The 13,118-nt window shown below is 39.2% G+C and overlaps 1 protein-coding gene across 4 annotated transcripts in view; it reads left to right on the top strand.

Annotated features, from left to right (window-relative positions):
• MTM1 (myotubularin 1) overlaps positions 1-12,876 on the top strand; it is a gene marked incomplete at both ends in the record, with an annotated part of 88,672 nt that extends 75,796 nt beyond the window's left edge. For 3 of the 4 annotated variants that reach the window (XM_080718588.1, XM_080718587.1, XM_080718586.1), the window contains 2 exons: positions 3,994-4,170; positions 12,709-12,876. In XM_080718588.1, coding sequence (XP_080574714.1) covers positions 3,994-4,170; positions 12,709-12,876 — 345 coding nt within the window. The remainder of the gene's footprint in view (positions 1-3,993; positions 4,171-12,708) is intronic. The other variant, XM_080718585.1, reaches the window with a different exon arrangement.
• Between the last annotated feature and the right edge of the window lie 242 nt (positions 12,877-13,118).

Raw genomic sequence — 13,118 nt, 5'->3', positions numbered from 1 at the left:
TAAGGACAGCCTCAGCAAGCAGTGAGACTCATCAACCTAGAGAAACCCTGTTTTCAAATAAAAATAAAATAATACTGGGCATGTAGTTCAGAGGTCAAATGTCCCTGGGTTCAACAAAAAACAAAAAGAACAAAATACTAATCTTTTCTGTAAAGACTTACCAAAGCGTATCTAATCTGGCATGTAATAAAAATATAACTAGGCATGGTAGCACACACCTCTTTCCCAGTACTTGGGAAGCTAAGGAGGAGTATCATTGCAAGTATGAGGCCAGCCTCAGCAACTTAGCCAGACCCTCAGCAACTTAGTGGGTCCCTGTTTCAAAATTTGAAAAGAAAAGGTGCTGGGGGTATAGCTCAGAGGTACCAAAACAAGATGAAGATGATAGTTTGTAAGATACTGACTTTGCCCTCAAGGTGTGGGAATATATTTAAAGTTCTTCCTCTTGAGACCTCATAAAAATGCCAATAAGGGGCAATTATTGAAAGAGCATAAATCTAGAAGAATAGGGAAATGGTGAAGGGAGACATAGCAATACATTTTTAGAAGCTGTAAATCTAGGAGGTAAGTGGTAAATAATTTAGCTAAAGAAAACCAGATCTCAAACCAGCAGTAGAGAAGCAAGGAACCATTCCACACTGCAGGAACCCTGGATGACTCCATGATGAGCTCTACCAGGTAGGTGTCTGGGACAAAAGGTTAAGTTGAAGGTCTGTTTAGAATATGCTACCCAGATTCCCTCCATTCCTGTCTGGACCTAAGGACTCCAGCAGAGGTTTTCTCCCAGAAGGAAGCTAATGGAGAAGTGCTGCCCTGTGACAACTCAGTTCTCTCCCAGTGATCTGGAACCAGGCCCTTGCATCCAGGTGGAAGCACAAAGGAACTTCTGTTGGTGAGGGCAGGGAGAAAATGAAGCTCTCCTAAATTACTAATGAGGGTAGAAATTGTTTCAGCAGCTTTTGGAAGTAGTTTGGTGATTCCTCAAAAAGTAAGATATAAAATTATCATGTGACCCACAAATAAATGTCACTTGTAGGTATGTACTAGAAAAACGCACCTGAAAATAAGGGTTGAAACAAAAACTTTCACTGTATATATCATAATAAACAAAAGATGGGAATAATCCAGATGTTTCTTAGAGGACTGATAAACAAAATGCAGTCAATACATATGATGGAATGTTATTTGGCCATAAAAAGGAAGGGAGCACTGACACATGTCACTATTTGAATGAACCTTGAAATCATTATTCTCAGTAAAAGAAGCCAACACAAAAGGCCATGCACGGTATGAGTCCATGTATATACAAATCCATCTGGACAGAAAGCAGATTGTGTGCCAGGGGCTTAGAGGCAGGGGAGAATGGGGAGTGCCTGTTTTATGGGTATGTTTTTTCCATTTGGGGGCAATAGAAAACGTTTTACCACTTGATAGAAGTGGTAGCTCCATGATACTGTGACTGGACTAAAAGCTGAAGAATTTCATGACTGTGGTATTTTACGGTGTTCAGTAGCATGAAAGAGCTTGGAGAACATTGCACTAAATGAAAGAAAGCCAAATACTTATGATCTTACTTAGGAGTAAAATCTAAACAGAATAGTACCAGGACTTAGTAGGGGAAAATATGATATAGTGGTCAAAAAGTACAAAACTTCAGTTAAAGATGAATAAGTACTGTAATATACAGCATGGTAACTGTAGTTAATAATAATGTATTATATTCTAGAAATGTTAAGAAGGTTGATTTCAAGTGTTTTTACCACAAAAAATGGTAACTTGTGTTAATTGGATTGATTGTGGTTATTTCACAATGTATACATATAGCAAAACATCATGTTGGCTGGGCACTGTGGTATGTGTCACTAGTTTCAGCTACACAGGAGCTAAGGGAAGAAAATCTCCTGGGTGTAGGAGTTCAGAGACAGGCTGGGCAACATAGTGAGAACCTATCTAAAAAAAAATCAATAAATGTTTAAAAATTTAAAAGCCAACCTTACAAATTATGCCATGTACCTTAAATAAATACAATTTGTATTTGTCAGTCATACTTCAATAAAGGTGGAAAATATCTGGCCAGGCCCAGTGCTGCACATCTGTAATCCCAGTACTTGAAAGGCTGAGACAGGAGGATCGCAGGTTTGGAGCCAGCTTGCAGTAACTTAGCAAGACCTTCCTTGTAATAAAGCTGGTAAAAAGCAAACAATTGCTTCTAGTGAGAGGTGAGAGACTGTTTTTATTCATAACAACACTCTCCAAACTATTTGCTTTTTAAACTCTGTGCACATATATAAATTAAGAACAAAATAATATGCAAATAAACATGATTCAATATAAATTTGGGCAACAGAAAGGTAGAAATAAACTTTTAAGTAGATTCAAATGCAGGCATAATGACACTGTCATTATCATCATTCACATTAACAAAATACGTATATTAAATAAATTTAATTGAAGAGGATTAGAGGCAAGCAGTATGGACAAAAAAGTGAGGGCCGGGGAAGGAGACAGTTCAAACAATACTACATTAATATGTGAATATGTTATATTACCAATCTCACTAACTCATGCGGGAATTGAGGAAGGGGAGTGAGGTGAATTGTAGAGGGAAATATGCAAAGAGCTGTGTGCCTGTATGTTGTTTTGTTTTGTTTTCTTTTGTTTTTTGGTGGTACTGGGGTTCCTGGAAGCCCTTTTACCTCTGGGCTACACTCCCAGACCTATATTTTTTATATTTTTTTTTACTTGGAAACAGGGTCTCCTAAGCCAGCACGGCTGGCTTCAAACCTGCGTGATCCTCCTGTCTCTGCCTCCCAAGCGCCGGGATTGCAAACATCCAGTGTGGTGTTTTTAACATGTGGACTTACACTATGATGTGTAATTGCAATGTACTAATAAGTTATAAAAAAGTAGGGAACAGTGCAAATAATGCTATAGCAAAATATAAAGGTACTGCTACCAATCTCACTAACATGTATGGGTAGAGACAGAGCCAGAGCAGGGTGGGATGTGGAGGGAAACATACCAAGTGCTGTGTTCATGTATGGTTATATCAGTTTGAATCTCACTATGACTTATAATTACAGTGTACTAATAAAAGTTTTTTAGATGCCAAAAAAAGATAAATTTCTTCAGTCATTTGTTTTGAAGATACTCTTTTTAGCTTTCAGTTTTAAGGTATTGTTCTTTCCTTACTAAAGTTATTACTAGGAACAGTTTCAAATCTCACCATTTGTCATTTTGATTGTTTAATTTTTACTTTCCAGCTTCAGCTTTTCTAGAGTTTATGGTCAAAATTTGGTTAAAAGCTGTAATAAAAAACAATGAAAATGGGAATAATTTTATGATAATGGATACCAAGTTAAAAAAGTAAAGACTCAGTGCAGTCATTTATCCAGATGTTTTCAAATATCTGCATGCTGATATGCTGATATGTAGAGAAACATCTGGGTGGTAGATTAAAATAACTGTTCAAATGTCTGCTGCCAAGTAGTGAAGATTTCATAGTTCTAACAAAAATTTAAAGTTAGTGGGATATTACGATCATTTTTCTTTTTGTTGAATTAAAAGGAGAGTACTGTCCTTCAGCTTATAAATGTTTTACCTAGCCAGGAATAGTCTTCTTAGGTCATTGAATTGCACTTAATGGTGCAGCATCCTGTGTCTTCTGGCAGAAATAGCAGCTCTCTAGCTAGACCATTTTCTATGCAAATATCCATAAGTGGCTGTGAGCACTCACTGGCCCTTGATGCTTTTTGAGCTATTATGGGGATAATGTAAATGTATGACTGGAGTTAATGCTGAACTACATTGTTACAGACTGCAAGATGGTTTGTCTGTGTGTTTACTTAGGATTTTTACTTTTTCTCTTCCCTCCCTCTTCCTCCTCCTCCTCCTCCTCCTCCTCCTCCTCCTCCTCCTTCTTCTTCTTCTTCTTCCTTCCTTTCTCTCTCTCTCTCTCTCTCTCTCTCTCTCTCTCTCTCTCTCTCTCTCCAGAAAGTTACAGAAAGAACAGTTTCATTATGGTCATTGATCAACGTCAATAAAAACAAATTCAAAAACCCCTTCTATACGAAAGAAATCAATCGAGTTTTATATCCAGTTGCAAGTATGCGTCACTTGGAACTCTGGGTGAATTACTACATTAGATGGAACCCCAGAATCAAGCAACAAGTAAGTGAAGTCACAACTGGCTGTTGATTCTGGGCTTAGATAATGTTATTTGGTATTTTTCTAAGCATTGTATGGGGAAAACATCAGACTCAAAATACTTGTTTTTTTTAAAAACAGCTTTAACTTTAAAATTGTTATTAATTACTAAAGCCATGTATTTCAAAGTTAAATTTCTCTGCCAGTGGAAATGCTAGCATTTTTTTTTTATTACAATATAAGTTGATTTAAAGCTCTAGAAAATTTCATAGCTGGGGAGTTTCATTTAATCACTTGAAGTAGTTCTGCATTGTATATGCATGTGTGATTAGAAAGTTCTTTAAATTGACTAGATATAAGCCAGGTGTGGTGTCTCATGTCTATCATCCCAGTACTTGGGAGGCTGAGTCAGGAGGATCATAGGCTCGAGGACTGCATCCGCAACTTAGTGAGACTCTTGGCAACCTAGCATGACCCTGTTGAAAATAAAAACTAGAGAAAGGGCTGGGAGTGTAGCTCAGAGATAGAGCACTCATTGGGTCAATCCCCAGTACAAATATTAAATTAAAAAAATAAATGACTAAGGTCATGCTTTCATAGTAAAAAAAAAAGATTTTATACTCTAGTTCAGAGGTATACACAGGTCAGCTAACACCAGAATGCTCTTTTACTGAGGGTCTGTCTTTCTAAAATAAAGATACTGGATCTGTCAATGGATAGAAATTCAATGGGCCATATATCAGTCATAAAATAGAAACAAAGATTTTTAAAGTGAAAGATACCAATTTTATTAAAGATACTTGGGCTTTCCATTCTTTCATCCCCACTCCTTCCAAAATCTGAAGAAGAAAACAGCTTGTTTGCAAAGGCTCAGAAGTACTTTCACTTATGGATTTTTCCTAAGCATTATAAATAAAGGTTTTCATATTTGTCTGAAGTTTGGATGGCCGACTACTTGTTCTCACAGTTCATCCTATTCTGAATTCTAGCTTTACTCCCACTAGCATTGGGCCAGCAGTGGCAGGAGCCTGTGGCTGCTGCAGTCTGTATCTCAGATTGCACTGGCCATAGGCCAGCCTGTGCTCTCCCTTCTTATTGGGGAAATGCCATCTCAAGCTGGCACCCTCATTTCAAGGTCTCTGCTGCTTACATGAATGTTTTTTGTAATTCAGTAATGGTTGAGACTTCAGGAAAGTGACAGGTTCCAGGGCTTAAGAGCATTCTCTTGTTTGGTTTGGGATTTGAGAAGTATATTACTTAGCAGTAAGTAGCTCTGGCATTTAGAATAGCAAGAATAAATGGGAATCTTTCCAGGGTTTTAACTGCTGTTATATGTTCCTTTTCTAATTAAAATACATAAATGAGCACTGTGTTTGTCCTATAAAATGTTTTTTTAACTATTGGCAGTTAGAAATTCTTGTCAGTTTCTGTACAAATTTTACAATCTCTTCTCACCCACTTGTACCTGAAGAAATTTTTGAAATTCATGTAATTTAGAGCAGTGCATTTCTGCATACATGAAGGTAATAGTGATGATTGTGTGACAAGCCAAATTTATTTTGGGGGTATTTTTCCTTCTGGTGGGTTACATTTGAAGGCATATTATTAGAAGACCATCCTATAATACATTTATCTCCTCTATTCTCGTAGGATATAGAAAAATGGAGCCAAGCAAGATAGGAATGCTCATTCTCTGGCAGAGGTTTTTGCTTTGTGACATAATTGCTCTATGTTATTATCCATTGGCATTTACTCAAAATGAAAATATCTTGTCCTCTATGTAGATTTTCTGAATGTGAAGTATCCTATACACATCTTAATATATTTGGGTACTTACTGTTTTTGTCTTCTGAATATTGAATATTCCTATGTGTCAGGCACTGGGGAGGATAGATTGGAGGTTATGAAGAGGTGGTGTCAGCAGCAGTCTCCAGGTTAGGAGGGGAATCCAGGAACTTAAGCCAGTAATTACAATGCACAGGAATGAATCTGATAATAGACATCTGAATTAAGTACGTTGGTGTATCTTAGAGATCTGCATGTGTAGAACATTAGTTTATACAGAAGTAAAGTGAATCACAAAAGACCTTTAAAATATATAATGGGAAACCTAAAAGAATGCACTTAACCACTAAAAAGTTAAATTGTTATTCATCTGTGTGAAGCAGGAGGTATGCAATTACTGAGTACCTACAGTATTCACAACACAGTAGTGTATTATAAGTGTTGAGAGAACCAAAGGTATATACAACCCTTTTCCATTGTTGAACTGTAAACCCTGGTGAAGGCAGAATTAGTGTGTCCTTAAAAGGAAAGGCCACCAACCCTTGCTATGACATGAAACTCAACAGTGCTTATGAAAAGACCAATGCTTACACTCTAGGAGATATTGGTAAGCAGATTTGATACTTTTAATATGAGAAAATTATTCATGACAAAAGCAAAAGTATAAATTAGCCACATTGTATACCACAGTTGAAACTTGGGCTGCCAGTGAGCCTCATACTGTACTTTAGGAACCACTGCCTTCCATGTAGCTATTATTCAGGGTTCCATTGGACATGTTCAATTTTTGTAGTATTGTGGACTGAGCCCAGAGGCAGTCTGCCACTGAGCTATACTCCAGACCTTTTCATTACCCCAGATCTTTTCATTGGTTTATTTTGAAACAGGATCTCATTAAGTTGCTAAGGATGGCCTTGAACCTGCTATCCTCCTGATTCAGCTTCCTAAATACTGGATTACAGGTATGGACCATTGTGCCTGGCTCGTGTTCAAATTTTTTGTAGTGGTAACAAAAGGATGATAATAGATATTAATAGGCTGACCTATATTGTAAGTAGGCCATTTCTGATAGAAAAGTTTAAAGGCATATTGAATTTAAAAGGAATATGAAAATTGCTTGAAGCCTAAATTGCTTCTGTAGCTAGCTGGTTGCTTGTCTCCCATACCATGCTGAGTTGGCATACTTTAAAGCTCAATACCCAGGTAAGCATCTGAGATAAGATATTTTAAATCATTTGACTTTAAATTGCACTTCTGGTTTTGTCTTGGTATTCTAACACAAATAGACTCTTCTTTTATATTCAGTGGGGTTTTTTTGTTCATCTAGAGGTTAATAACATTTATATATTTTGAACTCATTACCTGAGTTACCTAACTGAATTGTATTTTTATTTCTTTTTTTGCGGGTCTGGGGATGAAACCCAGGGGGATTCTACCTCCGAGCTACACCCGCTACCCTGTTTTTTATTCTTTATTTTGAAACAGGGTCTCACTAAGTTATGGAGTGCCTCACTAAGTAGCTGAAGCTGTCCGCGAACCACGAGCCTCCGGTCTCAGCACCACACCGAGCTGTATTTTTATTTCTAAATGTTTTCCTGCTTACTCTCTCAAGTTGTCTAATTATTCAGTCATGCCATCTGCAAAAATGATTGTGTTACCTCATTTATTTTTCTCATCTAATTATTTGTCACATACAGATTCTAATATTCAAACTGATTCTGAATTCCAGGTCTAAATTCTAATATTCATATAGAAAGAGATTTTTAAATAACTGAAAAAATTGGGGAGAAGACTATTGAGAGGAATTGTGAAGAAGAATATGGAGAATATTGCCCTATTAACATGGAGACTTATATAGAACAGAGCACAGAAATAGACCCATGTAGATTGAAGATTTGATATAATAAGAAGGTGGCACTGTAATGTTCAGGAGAAAGAACAAACTGGTCATTCAGTAAATGATGTTGGGACTGCAAATCAAACTTTAATGTATCCACATAAAAGGGCCCCCAAAACCTCCTCCTAGTATTTTCCTTACCCATTTCAGTTCACAGCAAACTCCATCTAAGTGTTCTAGCTAAAACCCTCAGGGAAATGTTTGTCTCGTTTCTATCTCTCACTCCATATGTACAGAGTTCCAACACTTCTCAGCAAGCCCTATCACCACCCTGCTGCAGGCTGGCAGTGACCTAGCTGGACTCCCTGAGGCTACTCTTACTTCCTCTGAGTCTATTCACAGTACAGAAGCCAAAACAGTCTGTGTTAAGTAGACATCACATCGCAGCATTCCTCTACTGCCCAGGCAACTATTCAACTCACCCAGAGTAAAGGCCCAAGTCCTTACAGTGGCCTCTGATGCCGTATGTGACACCTATCACCCTACTCCTTACCTCTCTTATACTTGGACTTCTCAGGAATATTTCCCCTTTCTTTATGTGTTGGGGGAGGATACTAGAAATTGAATCCTCTGAACTACACCCCAAGCCCTATTTTTCATTTTTATTTAGAAACAGGGTCTCACTAAGTTGGTGAGGTCCTTGCTAAGTTGGTGAGGCTGGACTCAAACCTGTGATCTTCCTGTCTCAGTTGCCCAAATACCGAGATTATAGGCATGCAACACCACATCTATAATATCAACACTTTCTCACTCAGCTTCAGTCACAGTAGCCTCCGCTTTTCTGCAAAGACTCAAAAATCTGCTCAGCTCCTTTCCTTAACTTCTTCAGTGTGGCTCACTCCACACACCCAATTTAGAATGTAACCAGCACTCCAATGCTTTCCTACTCTTACCCTGCTCTTCTTTTCCCTATCACCTGCCAACATTCTGTATATGTAACTAACAGGATGATGTTTGTTATTTGTCTCCCCCTGCTGGAAGACAAATGCTATGAAAATGAACTCTAATCCTTGAGTCTGGCCCACAGCTGAATGGAGAGAGAAGTGGGCAACATTGACTGGGTGTGAGGTGCTGCACTGAGCATTCCTGCTTCAATGTCACATATGCTTTTCCCCAAACCTCACACTATAAACTCCCACACCCAACGTGGCTGTAACTACTGTTAATAATAGGATTAGAAAGCCGGGTGTGGTGGTGCACGCTTGTAATCCCAGCATTTGGGAGGCTGACACCTGAGGATGGCAGTTTGCGGCCAACCTCAGGTACTTAGTGAGGCCCTTCGTTATTTAGTGAGACCCTGTTTCAAAATAAAGAATAAAAAACAGAGCAGGGCATGTAGCTCAGAGGTCTAATGCCCCCAGGTTCCATCCCCAGAACCACAAAAAAAAAAATAGGATTAGAAGACCTCTGCATACCTATGGCCCTCTGAACCAGAGGACTAGTAGAGGCAACAATCCCAGTAGAAATGTGGATGCAGTTATATTTGCACCTGGACTTAGCTTGTTCCCTCCGTGGCAACCTGTAGTGGATTGAATGGTACCTAACCCTGATGAAGTTATAGCCACCCAAATACTATGAATATGACCTTATTTGGGGAAAGGGTATTTGCAGTTCTGCTTAAGTCTAAAATCTCCAAATGAGATACATCCTGGATTTCAAGTGAGCCCTAAACTCAATGATGCATGTCCCTGTAAGACAAAGAAGGGGGTGTTTGAGACACAAGTACACAAAGGTTAGAAGACCATGTAAAGACAGGCAGAAACTAGAGCCAGGGAACACCTGCAACCATCAGAAGCTAGATTAGGCAAGGTAGGATTCTCCTCTAGAGCACACATGGCCCTGCTGATACATGAAGTTTTGGCACTTACCCTGCAAAGCAATGAGAAAATAAACTTCTGTTGTTTTAAGCCACCCAAGTTTGTATCAATTTTTTAAGGAAGAGACAGTAAATGAATACAAATCTTAATCCCCAGGGCTCACCGTTGCTCCTCTGTGATGCATATCTTAGAGGGTGTCTGTTTCTAATAGAGACCATTCTTCTCAGCATTAAAAATTGGATCTAAGCTGGGTTGTAATCCCAGCATTCGGGAGGCTGAGAGATTTGTGGACAGCCTCAGCTACTTAGGCCCTCTGCAATTCAGTGAGACCTGGTTTCAAAATAAAGAATAAAAAAAAAATAGGGCAGGGGGTGTATCTCGGAGGTCAAATGCCCCTGAGTTCCATCCCCAAACCCACAAAAAAAAATTGTATCTAAGATGGGCTACAGTGCATCACACCTATAATCTCATACTTGGAAGGCTGAGACAGGCGGATCGCAAATCTGAGGCCAACTTCAGTAAATTAGTGAGATATAATAAAAATTATAAAATTTTTAATTTGGGGTATGCCTCAGAAGTAAAATGTCCCTGAGTCCAATTCCCAGTACCACAAAAAATGGCTCTATCCTTCCTCATCATTACCTTATTTTCATAGTTTTCTTTTTGATGATTATAGCTTGGGCAGATAATTTAATGCAGTGGAAAACAAAACAGTTCTGGATGCCACTACATGTGCCAAAAAAAAGCCACTTTTGTAGACATTTCGGATTTTTCTTGATGTTTTTATATGTTGCTCCAGCCTTCTAGAAAGCTTGTTCTGATTGTTCTGAAACATCAATTGTCCATGGAGTTCTTCAGTTGTATATCTTGACCTGGACATGGATTATCTAAGTGCATACTTCTGTAGATATGCATTGTGCTGAACAGTTGTAAGATTCATACACTCTCTGTGATTTAAATCTCAGAACCAAAGTTTAAAAAATGCACATTCTAGGGAAAGTTACATTACACTCTGTTCAACGGTGAAATATGTTCAGTATATGAGGGGATTTGTCCTGAGCTAAGGATAAATATACATAGCTCTGACAGTTGCTGAAGATTTTAAAAAGTTTATTAAAAACAAATACAGAAGACAGTTACAGCTCCATGCCATTCTGGCATGAGGGTGGGGGGCAACTCGAGTAAATACACACAAAAGACCCCTGCATGCTGAATGTTCTTATCCTCAACCAAGTCTGCAGCAGGTCCTTTTATATGTAGATATGTTGCCCTATCTCTAGCCAAGTTTTCTGCTGTCTCCATCCCAGCTGGATCTGTCCTTGGAGGTAGTGGGGGCAGCCCTGTCTCGGAGCACAGACCTCCACACCTTTTATTACCCTCCCAAGATGTGTTAAGTTGCTTCTCCAGGATCTGGGACTTCCTCCCATCCCTGGGGCAGTTTGTCTCTCTTTAGAAATGTAAAGAGGCCTTTCTCTGGCTCCTGGCTTTCTTTTCTTTAGAAATGTAAGAAGACCCTTCTTCCTGACACTCCTGGCTTTCTTTAGTACAAACTGTAAAAAATAAAATGCGGCGGGTCCCATTGGCACACAGATACACACAGGAGTCTGATATGATGATACGCATGCCTTTATTCGTGGGGAGTCGGCCTTTCACAAACAATATATTTTCAAAATTGGAAATCTTTCCCAATACTGGTACATTAATACATTTTGAAACTTCTTCCCAATACTAGTACACGCTTCACCATAATTTCTGCCTTTATACTGGTCTCAATCTCCTACTTCCCCATGAAAGGAATCATAGCAAAACAGGCTATATTGACTAACTTAACTCTCACAATGACACTAAAGTCAAGGCACTTTCATTCCCATTTTATACACAGGTTGGCAGAGGCACACAGACTAAGTTATACAGCTGGTAAGGAGTAAACCAAGATTCACATCCAAGCCAGAGTATCAGAGCTGCTGTTCTCTGTCATGTGTTAATGTGGGCAGAAAGTGCATGGAAAGATAGCATGTCAGAGCAAACCATGACATATAATGGGATAGCCCTCAAGTTGGTACCAAAAAGGTTTCCAAGTTCTGGTAAATATGGGAGCCATAGGAACTGCCTAGTATCATTGGCAAGAGCATGAAGTGATATCCCCACTATGAGGGAGGTAAAATCAGAGAGGTCAAATCAGAAAGACAATACCCTACTTCTCAGCGATCCCACACCTAGGAAGATTCCTTAAAGAAATGTTTGCATATGTGTGTCACATGTTATTCAGAGGATACCTGAAAATCACTGGTTATCCTCCATGTGGGAATAGATGGATCAACTGGTATATTCCTTCAATAGGACTCAGCGAAGATCAAATTAAAAAACCACAGTACTACTGCTGTGCACAATGGTGCATGCCTATAATCCCAGCTACTCAGGAAACAAACAGGAGAATCACAGGTATGAGGTTAGCCTTAGCAACTTAAAAAGACCTTGTTTCAAAATAAAAAGGGCTTGGGGTGTAGCTCAGTGGTAGAGCACCCTTGGCTTAAATCCCAAGTCACACACACACAAGTCACACACACACACACACACACACACAATCACTACACAATCAGGTTGAAAGATGACAAATACACAACAATACCAGTGATGTAAACTTTAACAAGATATATTTTGTCTCTGGATACATGCCTATACAAAAAGTATCAAAAATCTGCACAGGAAGAAAGACCATATGCCATATGAAAAGAGTTGTTAATCAGAGCAAAAAAGGACAATGTGCCTGGGACAGGTGTTACAGGAGACCAGAGCTGTGTCTCAACTGATCAGTTTTGAAAGATGGCGTGTATGAGGCTCTATGTAACTAAATATCTCTTGGTGTTAAATGGATAGGTGTTTGAGGATTCTGAGTACTCTTACATGTGTGTTAGTGGTGCAGAGTATCTAAGGCAGGTACATGTGTATGTTAGCCCTTGATGAAAAGGCTTACTCAGAAGGCAGTGGCTGTGGCAGATGTGGCAGATGAGTCCTGTGATATGGCTGGCCCAGCACATAATGCATGTCTGTGGTTCTGTCCAGCAGCCAAATCCAGTGGAGCAGCGCTACATGGAGCTCCTGGCCTTGCGTGATGATTACATAAAGCGCCTGGAGGAACTGCAGCTCGCCAACTCTGCCAAGCTTGCTGATGCTCCGACTTCGCCGTCCAGCCCTTCACAGCTGATGCCCCATGTGCAGACTCACTTCTGACTGGAGCCCTGACATTGCATTGCAGCTCCAACGAAAGGAAATCATTGACTTTCATTTGGGGCATTTGTACAAAGTTAGATTAAAATAGTTGTCTCCATGTAGAACTTAAATTAACATTATCTTAAACTCTTGAATATGTGCCTTCTAGAATACATATTACAAGAAAACTACAATGTCCACATGGCAATCAGAAGAGAGGAGCAAAGAGGAGATTCTGGAAAATCCTAACACCTTTTCAAAGC

Source organism: Muscardinus avellanarius (genome assembly GCF_963383645.1).
Source record: "Muscardinus avellanarius genome assembly, chromosome: X".
In the NCBI taxonomy this organism is placed as follows: Eukaryota; Metazoa; Chordata; class Mammalia; order Rodentia; family Gliridae; genus Muscardinus; species Muscardinus avellanarius.
The sequence above is the reverse complement of the archived record's forward strand: the minus strand, read 5'-3'. Positions and strand labels throughout refer to the sequence as shown.